The 13570-nt window shown below is 39.9% G+C and overlaps 2 protein-coding genes across 6 annotated transcripts; one reads left to right on the top strand and one right to left on the bottom strand.

Annotated features, from left to right (window-relative positions):
* Positions 1–372: 372 nt before the first annotated feature.
* On the bottom strand, positions 373–5281 carry ciroz (ciliated left-right organizer protein containing ZP-N domains). The gene is made up of 11 exons (XM_084366293.1): positions 5200–5281; positions 5040–5122; positions 4861–4962; positions 4649–4773; positions 4417–4560; positions 4286–4324; positions 3998–4135; positions 3823–3907; positions 2817–3013; positions 2593–2710; positions 373–870 (listed from the first exon to the last, which is right to left on the bottom strand). Exons 1-11 carry the CDS (start codon positions 5235–5237, stop codon positions 383–385), a joined length of 1557 nt encoding a protein of 518 aa, XP_084222419.1. The 5' UTR covers positions 5238–5281; the 3' UTR covers positions 373–382.
* Positions 5282–6427: 1146 nt separating this feature from the next.
* On the top strand, positions 6428–12436 carry tardbpa (TAR DNA binding protein a). Of its 5 annotated transcripts, none has more exons than XR_014623485.1 (7): positions 6433–7230; positions 8686–8849; positions 9002–9142; positions 9805–9975; positions 10053–10137; positions 10942–11088; positions 11820–12436. XR_014623485.1 is itself a non-coding variant. In XM_084365727.1 (6 exons), the coding sequence occupies exons 1-6, from the start codon at positions 6990–6992 to the stop codon at positions 11034–11036; spliced, it is 906 nt and encodes a 301-aa protein (XP_084221853.1). In that variant the 5' UTR covers positions 6432–6989; the 3' UTR covers positions 11037–11748. The 5 variants fall into 5 exon arrangements, 3 of the variants coding, with proteins under 3 accessions (XP_084221851.1, XP_084221852.1, XP_084221853.1); XR_014623486.1 differs by having other exon boundaries at positions 6433–7239; XM_084365727.1 differs by lacking the exon at positions 11820–12436 and having other exon boundaries at positions 6432–7239; positions 10942–11748.
* The last annotated feature ends 1134 nt before the right edge of the window (positions 12437–13570 follow it).

Here is a 13570-nt window from a genome sequence, read left to right as displayed (position 1 = left end):
AAGGTGGCATCGGCTGTAATAACTGCAGGCTCTTCTCTACGTCAGCCTGTTGTGCCGCTCGGATAGAGACGTGTTTATTTAACGCCTGCCTCGTCTGTGTCTGGATAATGTCCGCCCCGAGGCACCGGCTGGCAGAGGTCTGGCTGTATTTCTGCTTGTATAATCAACCTTCACAGCGCTGACTGCCCACAGCATCACCTTTAAAGACTGCAAACAGACATAGATGCAACACGTGACACCAAAAGAAGTGAATCAAAAGGCCTCGGAGCGAGTGTTGTCACTACACTGAAACTGCATTTGTAGTCTAGTGTGACTTTTAAAACACAAAACAAAGAAAATTACATTTAATGATGAAGTATTTTGCATTTATTTTGTCAGCTTTCTAGTTCTCCCACATCCACTTCAGTCTCCTCTGCTTCAGCTGGTCTTTATTCTTATCCGTTGTGTTGAATTGTTGATACTCTTGTTCAGGTGGATCTGCTGTGAGGAAAGATGCTTCTGATGACTCACTGAAACCTCGCTCTGAGGAAGCATCTGTGGTTTCATTTAGAAAATCAAAAAAGCTTGCGTCAGTTGTATTAATGGAAGTAATGTTGTCGGAAGACACATTTCCACTTTGACTCTTCGACGGCTCATCAGTGTTGAGATTAAAACTGTGAGTCTCCATCTGCGTGTGAGGTGATTTAGTTGTGGAAAACTCTGCAGTTGTCTCGTTGAGCTGAGCCGTCTCGATTAGTTTCCATGCAGGTGCCGTGGCGCGGTCCAACGAAGGCTGTTCTGTAGTTAAATTCTCATGTTTAGAGATGAGTGCGGACAGGACTGTGGTGTTTGGACCAGGAGAAGATGTGATGTGTGACTCAGCAGGCCTGACTGTGGAGGTACGAATGCATGATTTTAGTAAAGGTGAAATTAGTAACATCCAAAAGCAATATTTATATTCCAACATTTTTATTTAGATATTTGATTTTATAATAATGTGGATTTTATGCACAATTTTACAAACTACCTCCATAACAACACTAAAGAATCACAGTTTCCTTGCAGTAACTCCATAAACTAGTACATCCTTGTGTTTTTTTTTTCTTTCTAGTTTCAAACAGCGTTCTGGGGGCCTTATTTTCCTCTGAGAACAGCTTGTTTATTCAGTTATGTATTATTGCCTTATTCATATTGTGAATATTAAAATTCTCAGTTTGAATTCCTTCTACAAAACTACATAGTGCCCCTTTAATGCTACGTCTCTTGAATGTTTGACCTGTGCAGGATGAAGTGTGTGCAGAGTTTGAGGTAGAAAGGCTGTTTTCACATTCATGTGTTGAAGGGGGAAAGCTTGTCTCACCTTCAGCTCCTGGCAGACTGTTCAAACAAATCCAAACAAAACAGTTGACCAAACATGACAGGTCAAAGAGTTGACTTCAAGTGACCTCAAATGGAGACTGAAGTGGATATCTATCGTAATCTAGAGACACTCCTTGTACTATGATAAAAAAGTGGCAAGACACGTTCAAACATGAAATATCTTTATCGATCTATGGTTTTTCATTTTTGTCGTGAGAAGACAGATCTGGTTTTGTAGTCTTCTCTCACAGCAGTATGTTACAGCAGGCTGTTGGTAGAGGTGACACCACCTATGAGGCGTCAAAATACCAATAACAAGGACTGCATCTCTCAAGGTAAGCAACTGATGGTCACTTTAAGGTTTTTGGCATCAGGTAAGTGCTAATTAGGCTGGCTTTATTAGGTCTAGGGCTCGATATGGTGAAAAAAATTCATATTTTGATTATTTTGATAGATATTGCAAATGCGATATAATTCAAGATTCCTGGGAATCACAATTTTTCTTATAAGTGCTCATGTCTTAAAAACTTACAATAAACATGTTCAATATGCTATTATTAATACTAATATAGTCTTATTAATGTTAATAGGCATCTTATAAGGACTTAGTTATATGAGCCTTATAACCTTTTAACTATCGCTTATTACAAGGACCTTGTTAAGGTGTAAACATCTGTGTTTGTAAGAGAATGTTTGATTGGTGCGCCATGACTAACTAACTAGCTAACTAACTGTAACACGTGTCCATACGAGCTGACTTTGTGTCACCACAACTAGCTTGGAAGTCAGTCCTGATCCAGTATGTAACTTACACATACTTACAAGCGAAATGTGGAAACTTGAAACCTCCAGTGCATAGACACTGAGAATGGGCTCTACAGGGAAGCAGGAGACATCTCATGTCCAGCAGTTAAACTTTAGAAATGGACAATATGTATATTTTGTATATAATACAGTAGTAGTAATAGTTTGTAGCAGTCCTTATTAACAATTTTATACAGAAATTTCTCTGTTGCTTTTCATTTCTTTAGTGTTATTCGGTTTTCTTTCTGACCGTCACTTTTGTTTGAACTTTTATCTCACTTTAAATTGTCTGAAAGGTGCTACTTAAAGTTAAATGATTGGTTGACTGAGCAACAAACAGAAGTGCCTTTAGTGACTACAGTAAAAGCCTTTCAATGGCTAGTGGTCAAAATATCCTCCAATAATTAATCACCACTTTATTTTTACTGTGTTCATCAGCAGCACACTCACCTGTGCATGGCAGTGTGTTCTCCATGGTCCAGTGCATTTTGTGATTTGTCTCTTTGAAGGTGAGCACAACATCCACCCTGTAGAACGGCTGCAGGAGTTGTTTGCTGTCTGTGCAGGCCTGTAAAACAAACCCGGTTCAGACGTCCAAACACTGTAATGACTCCTTATAGGAAGAGTCAGTCAGCACATACATTCACTGTAAGACCTGTTGTTTCAGCACTAACCTTGGTCTGGAGTATCTGGGCTGTGGGGATGATCAGTGTCACAAACTCACTGGTCTCATGCACAGTGAAGTTATCTGTCTGATTCACCGACACATTACTGACTGTCAGCGCTTCGTTGTCGTGGCTGCCTCGTTTGGTCAGACCCATGTGTCGTTTGAAAATGTGCAGCACCGTCTCCTCTGCTGTGGACGTGGTCACTGAAATTGACATCAGGGATAAAATGTGTTACCGGTTATCAAAACGTAACCAAGTATGTTAATTTAAAGTTAATTTAGCTCCGGTCAGCACAATACTAATAGACACAACTATAAATAACACAACCATAAATGATTAGGTCAAGCGTTTACATCATAAAACATATGACCATCTTATAAAATATGATTTTCATCTTAAGTGCATAATAAAGGACCTAATGACCCTTACAAGGCATTGTTCTCTCTTTAGATCCAGTAGCTGCTAAAATCATAATCATAAATCATAATTGTTAATAAATGCATAATAAGATATGTATTCATTTTAATAAGGCAACAAAAAAATGATAGAAATATCTTCATTGACTGAATTTTGAATGCCTAACAAAACTAAATAAACAAACTCTCTTTGTTTTCATGACTGAATACGCTGAATAAACCAACGTTCCTGTTTATATTTAGCGGACCCCGCCACCTTCCTAGCTCCAAACCTTATTTATTTTTTGTTGAGTTTAAATTTCTATAGTGCCCCTTTAAAGTAATGTCACTTGATTACTTTCTGCTACTTTTGGATTACCTCAATACCAAACATATGCAAATGAGGAGAAGAGAAAATAAATATCAATAAGATGACGTTTATTTAATCCTAATATCGAGTGTGTGTTTGTAAGAATACACAAGTGTGTATTTGGTTTCACTCAAAACCAGTGTGTGCATGTGCACAGTTACAGACTAGTGTGTCATTCATTATTCCTAAATTGTAATCCTGTTCATTACTATTATTTTTATTAAAGTACTCTCTGCTTGCTACCCACCTTCTGGACATATGGCTTCCATACTGTAGGCATACTGACCGCTGACCAGCTTCAAGGCCAAGAATTCCCCTTCAGTTTCCATCACCTGCAACAACCAAAGATACTCAGTAATAGCTGTAGTGCTTCTATTGGTCACTAGGTGGCAGTGTGCTGTGTGAGCTGTGAGGTCTCTTACTTTGACAGGGCTCAAGACCTCCCTCCTCCTGCCTTGAACTGTGATGTCTGGCCCCCTCATGTCAGTGTTCATCTGGATCAGGCTGGCATCCTCCAGAGCTACAATGAGGTGATCTCTCAGAGACAGAGACCACTGCAACTGTAACACACAACCAAACGTGCACCATCAGACAGATTCACCTTGTCTGTTTCTATCTCTTGGCCAAACACATGCAAAATGACATTTGTTCAGATTTAAAGTGCAATCATATTTTGAAGGGCTGATTTTGGGATTGATTTCAATTGGTACCTCGTTATCCCAGCTGTCATAGGGAACTGGTCTGGTCACCTACGGACACACACAAATCTTATCAGAATAAGCTAAATTCTCGGTTAAAACAGTACACTTACACCTACACACATGATGATGTCAGCTGTTACCTGGATATAGTCTGGGTCGCACTGAATCTGCTCTCTGCTGGGCAGCACAGGAACCATGGGACACGTCATCATTAAACTGTGAGGTCTGCCTCCAAATCGATTAATCCTCTTCACCAGATTCAGTGTCAGGACATGGTAGCCATGCTGAACAATCAACATACAACCAGAGGATTATCGCCACCAAGCTGAGCTGCAAAAGTCAATATGTATGGATATTTCTTGAGTGACGTACCTGTTGCTGAACAAAACATCCAGTGTAACGTACTCTAAAAATAAAGTTCTTGTCAGGGTCTTTGTGCAGTGAGAATCCACAGGCAGTCAGCTGGAGGTTTAGGTGATCCAGAGATGCAAGGTTGGCTTTTGGAAAGCAAAAGGTGATTAAGAAGACACATATTTACATATTTAATCTCAATATTGTTTCTCTTTTGTGTCATGAATCATTACCTTGGATCTGCAAGGCCCCAGACAGCCAGATTCCCAACCCTTCAATCCTTGCACTGTGGATCCACATCTCCATGTATTCAGTAAAACATGCCACATCTCCTTCTGAAAATGCAAACTTATTCTCAAATCATGTGACTCTACCATTAACAATTGCATGCCATTAGATAATAAAGGTTTACCTGACAATTTTGCAGTTGGGGCTTCAATCCATTCTCGTTTCTGAATGGAAAACACATTCCTCAGGACTAAACCCTGTAAAACACTGTCGAATAGAGATAGAATTGAGGTTATATTTGAAGAAAGTATGATTTAACCTTTGTACAACCTTATGGTACTCACATAGTTTTAAGCAGGATGCCAAATCTTATCTGATCCATGCCACTTCCACTGACCAAAACATCCGCGAGCAGTCAAGCCCCAGCCTATTTGTAGGTGAGTGGGCTGATGTCACGGGGGAGGGGAAATAAAACAGGTGTGTTTGCTTTGACATGTGAAAGGCAAGTGACAAAAAAGTCACAAAGAACGATTACTGTCTCCAGCATGTGTGAAAAACAGGTTTTAAGTCAGTTGTAGAGTAACCCCAATTGTGAAGATGGTGTATTGTGAATGAATAAATCCCCTTAAAGGGGCACTATGTGGTTTTTGAGAAGAAATTCAAACCCAGAAGTTTAATATTTACAATATCAATGAGATAATGAAACAAACTGAATAAAGAAGCTGTTCTCAGAGGAAAATAAGGTCCCCAGAACACTGTTGGAAGCTAGAAAGGTGGCAGGGTCCGCCAAATATAAACAAGTGAAACAGGATGAATTTGTGTTGTCCTTCAAGCTCAATTTGTTTATTCAGTCATGACGAAGGAGTTTATTCATTTAGTTTGTTTGGGCATTTTTCTGCCATTAAAATCTAAAATTTGACACAAAGTTGGATCTATAAGTCTTGTTATAAGGTTGATAACAAAACCAGGTTAAGGCTAAGCAATAATACAGTTTAATCTAGTAAAGGCAGGAAAGTTAATGTGGGATACAAGTCACTGCTAAAATGCAAAACATTGGTCTGGGCTTGAACTATCTTTGGCCTCACAGACTGGCAGTTAACACTGGTGGGTCAGGTTTTACACTTTTACAAAGATGATTTTAAACCTATTACACATATCACCATCATGTTGCATCATATAGCCTATTGTCTGTTCTCTGAAAATGTAAACCAAAAAGCCAAACAGATAAATTAAAACATATTTTTCACATGACACATGATTGCATGGTGTTAAATACATGATATTTTTCAATAGCATTTCACAGTGCGCACCTTTTGTTTGGGCTTTTAAGGTGATACTTTATGGTTCTACTTTAAAGGGTGAATCACGAGCTTTTAACTTTGCCTCTGACACGTTATAAAACACGGCAAGGTTAATACGTTTCACCACGTAAAGTTTAAACCAAATGTATAACGATTTAAACGACAACTGGCGATCTGGAGTCAAACTATTCACTGAATGTTGTTATTTTTAACTCTGGCATCCCTACAAAAATGAACAGTGTGCCCTCCCAACTAGATGATGTCATCTCTCCAAGATGCGCAGCCATTTTGTTAGCTAGCCTGAGGTTACAGAGGTTAGCCGCGTACCGTTGCAAATATTCACAGTGGACTGGCCATTTCGTACTTTAATTTCATCGAAAAAGATAACTTGTCGATGTTGTCATTTGCGAGCAGTTTTCGCCCACACGCACGTAGAGAAAAGGAGGACTCGTGCTTTTGTTGACAGTAAACACAGCGGGAAACTGGATGGTCATTCATTTTTCAAGCGGTCTGGAGTTTGCTAGCTTGTTAGCTAGCTAGCTGGCTAACTTGTTTACGCGTGCTGCCCTCGGAGAAGAACATTCAACTTAAGAGTATTCATGGCCGCAAGCTATTAAATGTTAGAGAGTTTGTGGAGTGAGTGTTAGCACTTCACACAGTGTATCTATCTGCGTTTGACTGCTATTGCATTTCAGTTGCGTCACTCAGCTAACAGAAGTAAACTTCGACAGAGCTCGACGCCGTGAACCCGTGTGCATCATTAAGGTGTTTAGTGGGAACTTGAGCTCCATCAGCTGATTCCACTTGCGCCAGCGCTCAGCCATTCGGACACCATGTCGGAGTTGTATATTCGTGTGGCTGAGGATGAAAACGAGGAGCCCATGGAGATCCCATCCGAGGACGACGGCACTGTTTTGCTGTCATCGGTAGCAGCTCAGTTTCCAGGGGCGTGCGGGCTGCGGTACAGGAACCCAGAGTCCCAGTGCATGAGGGGGGTCCGGCTTCTGGAGGGGGTCCTGCATGCACCCGAGAACGACTGGGGAAACCTGGTCTATGTCGTCAATTACCCCAAAGGTGCGGCAGGTGATGTAGTTCAGATTTCCCTATCATCTTCACTGTGTATTATATGACCAAAAGTATGTGGTAAACAATGTAAAGCTAATGCTGCCTAATACATCAGCCCTGCAATACACTCGACCTACATCAAGGTTATAATGTGAGGTTTTTGTCTTTGTTTTGTCTTTTAGGTGTTGATTCAGCCTGTTATTCTGTCATTATGTTCCTCCTGCAGAACACAGAAATGTTTCTGGTAGTGCAGTACGCAAAATTAGTTACGAACATTGGGATATTTAAGTGCTTCACTTGATTGTTTATTCTGTGACAAATCTGAATTTTTATTTTGTGTTTTGTTAATATTTTTGGTCCCCAAAAATAATGCAACACATGCATATATGCACCCATATCCCAATATCCATAACTAATTTTGAGTAGTCTAACCTCACTGTTACTAACAGCGTGGTCAAGTTATTGAGAATAGTGTGATGCAATTCAATAGAACCACAAACTATTGAAACTAGTGATTATTGTCTTTATCATCTCTGCAGATATGTTTTTGGATTAATCATTTGGTCTATCAAATGTCAGAAAATTGTGAAAAGTGTCCATCCAAGTTTCTCAAAGTCCAAGGAGGTTAAATGTCTTTGTTGTTAGTCCAAAACAGGAAGAATCTGTAGTTTAACATGATATAAAACAGAAGCCGAAAGTCTACATATTTGAGAGGCCCAAAACAGTATTTTCTGACATTTTTCATGGAAAAATTACTTTACAATTAATTGATTATCAAAGTAGTTGCTTTTCTGGCGATTAACTAAACAATAGGTCAATTAATTGTTGCAGCCCTACTCCAAAATGACCTAAAAATTGAACAAGCGTCTCGTTGTATTGGACTGCCATCACCTAACAAATTGGCAACAGAATCTGGCCCCAAAGTTCAAACTTAGAGAAGTTTTAATGCTCCATCATACAGTGATTCTTTTACAGTAACAATACTGTCTTCCTTGTGGTGACAGTAAAGGCCCTCTGCTGTTTTAATCCAACAATGCCCCTGTGTAAGTCAGGGTCTGCAAAAAGAAATGTTTTTTAAGTTTGGTGTGAAAGATCTCGACTGGCACAGAGCCTTGACTCAAACACTTTTGGGATGAGCAAGGCTTTATCCTTCAACATCAATGCCTGTCTTCTCTAATGGTCTTGTGGCTGGATGGGAGCAAATCCCTGCAGCCAGGGTCCAAAACTTTATAGAAAACTTTAACCGCAGAGTAGGAAGCTGTTATAGCCTTGTATTAATGGACATGATTTTGGAGGGAGACAACCTGATGAACTTAATGTTGTGTTCACATACTTTTGACCATTTATTGAATTTTTGTCACCGTGTGTCATCATCACTAAGAGACCCTAAGGAGTTCAGAGGGTCTGTGTTCATGTGATTGGCTCTTTTTCCTGATGTAACTCACTCCTATTTATTCTTCACAGATAACAAAAGGAAGATGGATGAAATAGACGCTGCCTCAGCTGTGAAAATAAAAAGGGGCTTTCAGAAGACATCAGATCTCATTGTCCTGGGGCTGCCGTGGAAAACAACAGAACAAGACCTTAAAGATTATTTCACTACATTTGGGGAAGTCATCATGGTGCAGGTAGTAACCTCTCGCCTGGCTCTGAATATTTCTTTGTTAGGCTTAGAGTGTAAATAAGGATTTCTTGTTATGTTTCTGGTTTAGTTCAAATTGTTCATAAATGTCTTGTTCATAAATGTATTGTTCATACATTTCATCTGTGTCCACTCCAGGTCAAGAGAGATGCAAAGACTGGCAACTCAAAAGGGTTTGGGTTTGTCCGCTTCACTGACTATGAGACACAAACCAAAGTGATCGCTCAGAGACACATGATAGATGGACGATGGTGTGACTGCAAACTTCCCAACTCAAAGGTATTTTGGGCTAGGGTTGAACAGTTAATCGAAATATTGTCAAATTCACAATATATTATTTATTTTATTTTACTTATTCACAATAAGTGAAATATCAAATCGCAGGAGCTTCAATTTTATTAAATAAAGGTAAAATGTGTCACAGCATACTATTATGAATGAAGCATTGTGGTGCTACAGAGATGTCCCAGACTTCATGATGTCTAGAACATGCTTCCTTGGTACCGGCCCCCCAGCAAAAGTCACACCATCATAATTTTAAATTTTTTTCAAGGAAAATGAAATGCAAAAGTTACCATTCCCACAAAATGTTTTACTCATATCGCAATATCTATAACAATAATCTCCTATTATTGCATATTTGCATATCGTTCCGCCCTGTTTTGAGTATCAACAGAAACTTCATGATATAAATAAATTCAGATGGTTTTCAGGTGAAGGATCAGTTGATAAGTTATAGGTGGTCCCCTGGATTCCTGCTGACATTTTTGTTTGGCCTTAATCATTAATACTCAATTTCTTCTTTAAAAAGAAAAAAAAACTCAAGTGTATGTCACAAATGTTGATTTAATGTTGGATAACTGTGTCTGAATTAATCAGAAACATTATTGAAACCTCATGTAGATTGCCTCATTTATTGCTGTGCCTCCTTGTCCTCTCAGGCGTGTCCTGATGAGCCCATGCGGAGCCGTAAAATCTTTGTTGGCCGCTGCACAGAGGACATGACAACTGATGAACTGAGGCAGTACTTCATGCAGTATGGCGAAGTCACTGATGTCTTTATCCCAAAACCTTTCCGGGCGTTTGCCTTTGTCACATTTGCTGATGACCAGGTGAGAGTCACCATCAGTAGTTTATTATTGATATTGTAATAAGGACTGTGGTGATAATCTCCTCACTTCTTTTTCAGGTTGCCCAGGCCCTGTGTGGAGAGGACTTGATCATCAAGGGCGTCAGCGTGCACATCTCCAATGCTGAGCCCAAACACAATAATAGTAGGCAAATGATGGATCGTGGGCGGTTTGGGGCTGGTGGGTTCAGTCAGGGCTATGGCAGTAATCGCGGTGGTCTAGGCAGCGGTAGCGGTGGGGTTAACTTTGGGGCTCTCGGTCTTAACCCGGCAATGGTGGCTGCTGCCCAGGCAGCGCTGCAGAGCAGTTGGGGTATGATGGGCATGCTGGCTAACCAGCAGGGCCTGACCACGACGGCAGGCACAGCCACCACGACCCGAGACCAGACCTATAGCTCTGCCAGCACCAGTTACAGCAGTCCCAGCTCAGCTAGCCTCGGCTGGGCTGCAGGCACTAATACTGCCTCCACCAGTGGCTTCAGCTCTGGCTTTGGAAACTCTATGGAGTCTAAATCTTCTAGTTGGGGAATGTAGATAGCTTTGAGTTGACCTTTTTTTTTGTTGCTATTAGGTTAATCTGGTAAGTATACCTACAGGGGGAACTGCTTATATCTTACGTTCCTATTATTTAAAGATACACTGCCTTTTATTTTGTTAAAGAGAAAATTTATACTTGCGTGTGACTGATTATGTAGTCATGCATTGAATGGGTGAAAAGTTTGTAAGTGGAAACTGCCACACTCCCCTGTTTTGTTTTTGAGAAAATGTTACACTGTGCATGCAAGATAAATATTTATAAACATGCACGAGTATGTCGAGAGCCCCTTCAGCCACCTGTAAACTGGGCTTGATATAATTATAGTATATGTGTATGCAGTTGATTGCATCTTTTTGTTTGTTTTTTGTTTGACGTCTTTTGGAAACGCCTTCATGAAAATCTCTTCTGCAGTTCACCAACTCTTTCCCCAATTCCCGGGAGGAAGCGCCTCATTGGCAGCAATGTTCGCCAGATCTCAGTATCAATTCCCCTCTTCCCATGTGTAAATGCTTTGTCATCAAAGAACACAGCTTCACTCTTCATATACTGTGTTAGACGGTGGGTGTTGTCTTTTTTTCCTCTCCCCTTTTTTTATGGATATAAAAATCGTGTCTGCTCTTGTCGCTTTTTTCGAGATCAATGAGTGGGATTGATGTTGGACCGAGTGAGAGTGAGCGAACGGGAGAGCAAGAAAGCACGTGTGAGAAGGACTGACTGTGCACATTTCTTTAAAACAGACAAATGCCTGCGAGAGTTGAGAAGAACTTGGCTATTGTGCGAGTGTGAGAGGAAGAAGCAAGTACGAGTGTGTTCCTAATGGCCATCACAAGGACTCTTAATTGTGTCTCGAGATCCCTATGGTCTCTGCTTTCACTCATCGTTTTCTATCAACTTTAATTCTTTAAAAACACAGTGAAATGTCAAGTGCTATGAGTATTTGTATTCTTTTGTAGCTTTTTCTTGCTGTCTGATTTGATGTGAATGCTTTGATGTGTCTGACTGCGTGCTTTATTTTTTCTCCTTGTTATCACCCTCTCTGTGTGAAAATGTGACTTTGTGCTGAGGTCTGTCTGGGGGAAAACACTGAAAGTGTGTTGGAAGTTTGCAAGTGAGCTCAGAGGTTGAAAGTTTGTGTTTGAAGTGGTTATGAATGCATTTTCTATGTTTTGTGAATCAAAGGGAAGTCTGAAATAAAACTGAATTTGACTAGGTATGATACACTCTTGACAGTGACTTTATTTTTGTCTTTACATTAATTGAACTGCCAACACTTTAATTCACATGTATAGGGACTTCGGACATGGACAGCCCGGGTTTTCGTCTGAATCCAGGTTGGAGTCAGTTACGGAGAAGCTGAAGACTTTGTTGGGTGGGCCGGCACAAACCAACAATGGAATTGCTGCGCGACTGCCTTAAATCCTGAAAAGGATCTTCGTCACCTCACTAGCAAGAAACCTCGGACCATCCCATTAATGAAATTTAGAGCGGACCGTACTAAATTGGCCTGAGGTATTTATTTATACCTACAAATGTCACAAATAGGACCAAAGTCTCACCTGCAGTTAGACACTGATCATACTTCTTTTTTAAAAAACTTGTGAAACAGAGCCTGCCTTAAATCTGAAACATGCATTTCTGTCAGTAACTGCTTTATATTTTGTCCTCCATAAGTCAATGGAAGTAATCACTGGTCGGTTTCTTTTCAATGTGATCCATCAACTAGAATCAATAAGGCAGTGTGTGTTCTTGTTATTTTGTTTTCTTTGACTGTAAAGTGGTTGGACTGTATAAGCTGAGTGATTTTCAAAGGGACTTCAACGACTGAACATGCCAGCAGGAATTCACTTTTCTGTATTGAAATATTTTAGTATTGCAGTGTAAAATAAAAGTTTTGAGTTTTTCATCACCTGTTGTCTCTCTATGTAGATAAAATGTAGATTAAGTATTTTTCTAACTGGGCTCCACTTCTAGCTCTTATTACAATTTTACATGCCTTCAATATTTTATTTGGAGTCTCTGATTTGGTCTTTGGTGTAAAAGTGTCCCACACTGGTTTGTGTCGATGCTGGCTGGGTTAATGTTCTGCCTTCAGGAGGTGCTAATGTGCCGTATTTTAAAAAGCTGTGGGTAAGACACCCAAGTTGTCTTTTATTTATAGAAATGTACCTCATAGTGTTTGTTTCTTCAGTGCTCGGGGAGATTTTCTTGCACACCAGTTGGGGACTTCTGAGAATGTAAATGAAACCAGTTTATAGTAAGAGCAGTCGTCCTGCAGAAAAACCCTCGGGGGTGCCCAGTCAAAGACTGCATGTAGAACATTGTAAACAATGCAAACATATAATACATTCCTGCTGGATGTTATCAACCGTAGATTTAAACATTTAAAAACAAAACACTTCACTTAAAAAGTAAGAAAGTTAGAAAATGTGTGTAAAATGATTTGAGTTCCTTGACCTGCTATCAGACAAGGTTTTCAGAATGGAGGAGTTACTTATTATCTTTGTTAGTTGTCAAAAATCGAAAATCCTTTTTCAATATGAAAAAGTAAAAAGGAGTATCGCTTCATAACACCTGTACATTATTTTCTGTTTTCAATCCTGTCCCTGGGGTCTGCTCTCCATGTTTTAGATTTCTCCCTGCTCCAACACACCTGAGGAATGATCATCATGATCAGCTCATCGAGCTCTGCTGAGGCCTGATGAGCCTTTCATTTGAATCAGGTGTGTTGGAGCAGGGGCCACAGGAACAGGATTTAAAAACACTGCACCAAATGAGTTGAAAAAACTTTAAAATGTGGTAAAACAAAAACAAAACTTGTATAAAATGTAGTTATAACCTCAATTTTGTATCTGAGCTGTGTAAGACATTTGAAAATGAAATTAATTTTAAGTAAAAGAAATGATTGTTCAGGTCTATAAAATAATTACAACTCTCTAATGGTCCTGAATTTCATACAAGGCTGTGACAGCCATTAAGATCACAGTGAGAATACAGACAGTGATGGGCCACAAACGTGTATTTTATAGCTGCAGTTTAATTG

The sequence above is a fragment of the Pagrus pagrus genome (genome assembly GCF_965226575.1).
Source record: "Pagrus pagrus genome assembly, chromosome: 11".
Lineage (NCBI taxonomy): Eukaryota > Metazoa > Chordata > Actinopteri > Spariformes > Sparidae > Pagrus > Pagrus pagrus.
This window is presented reverse-complemented; position numbering and strand designations above follow the sequence as displayed.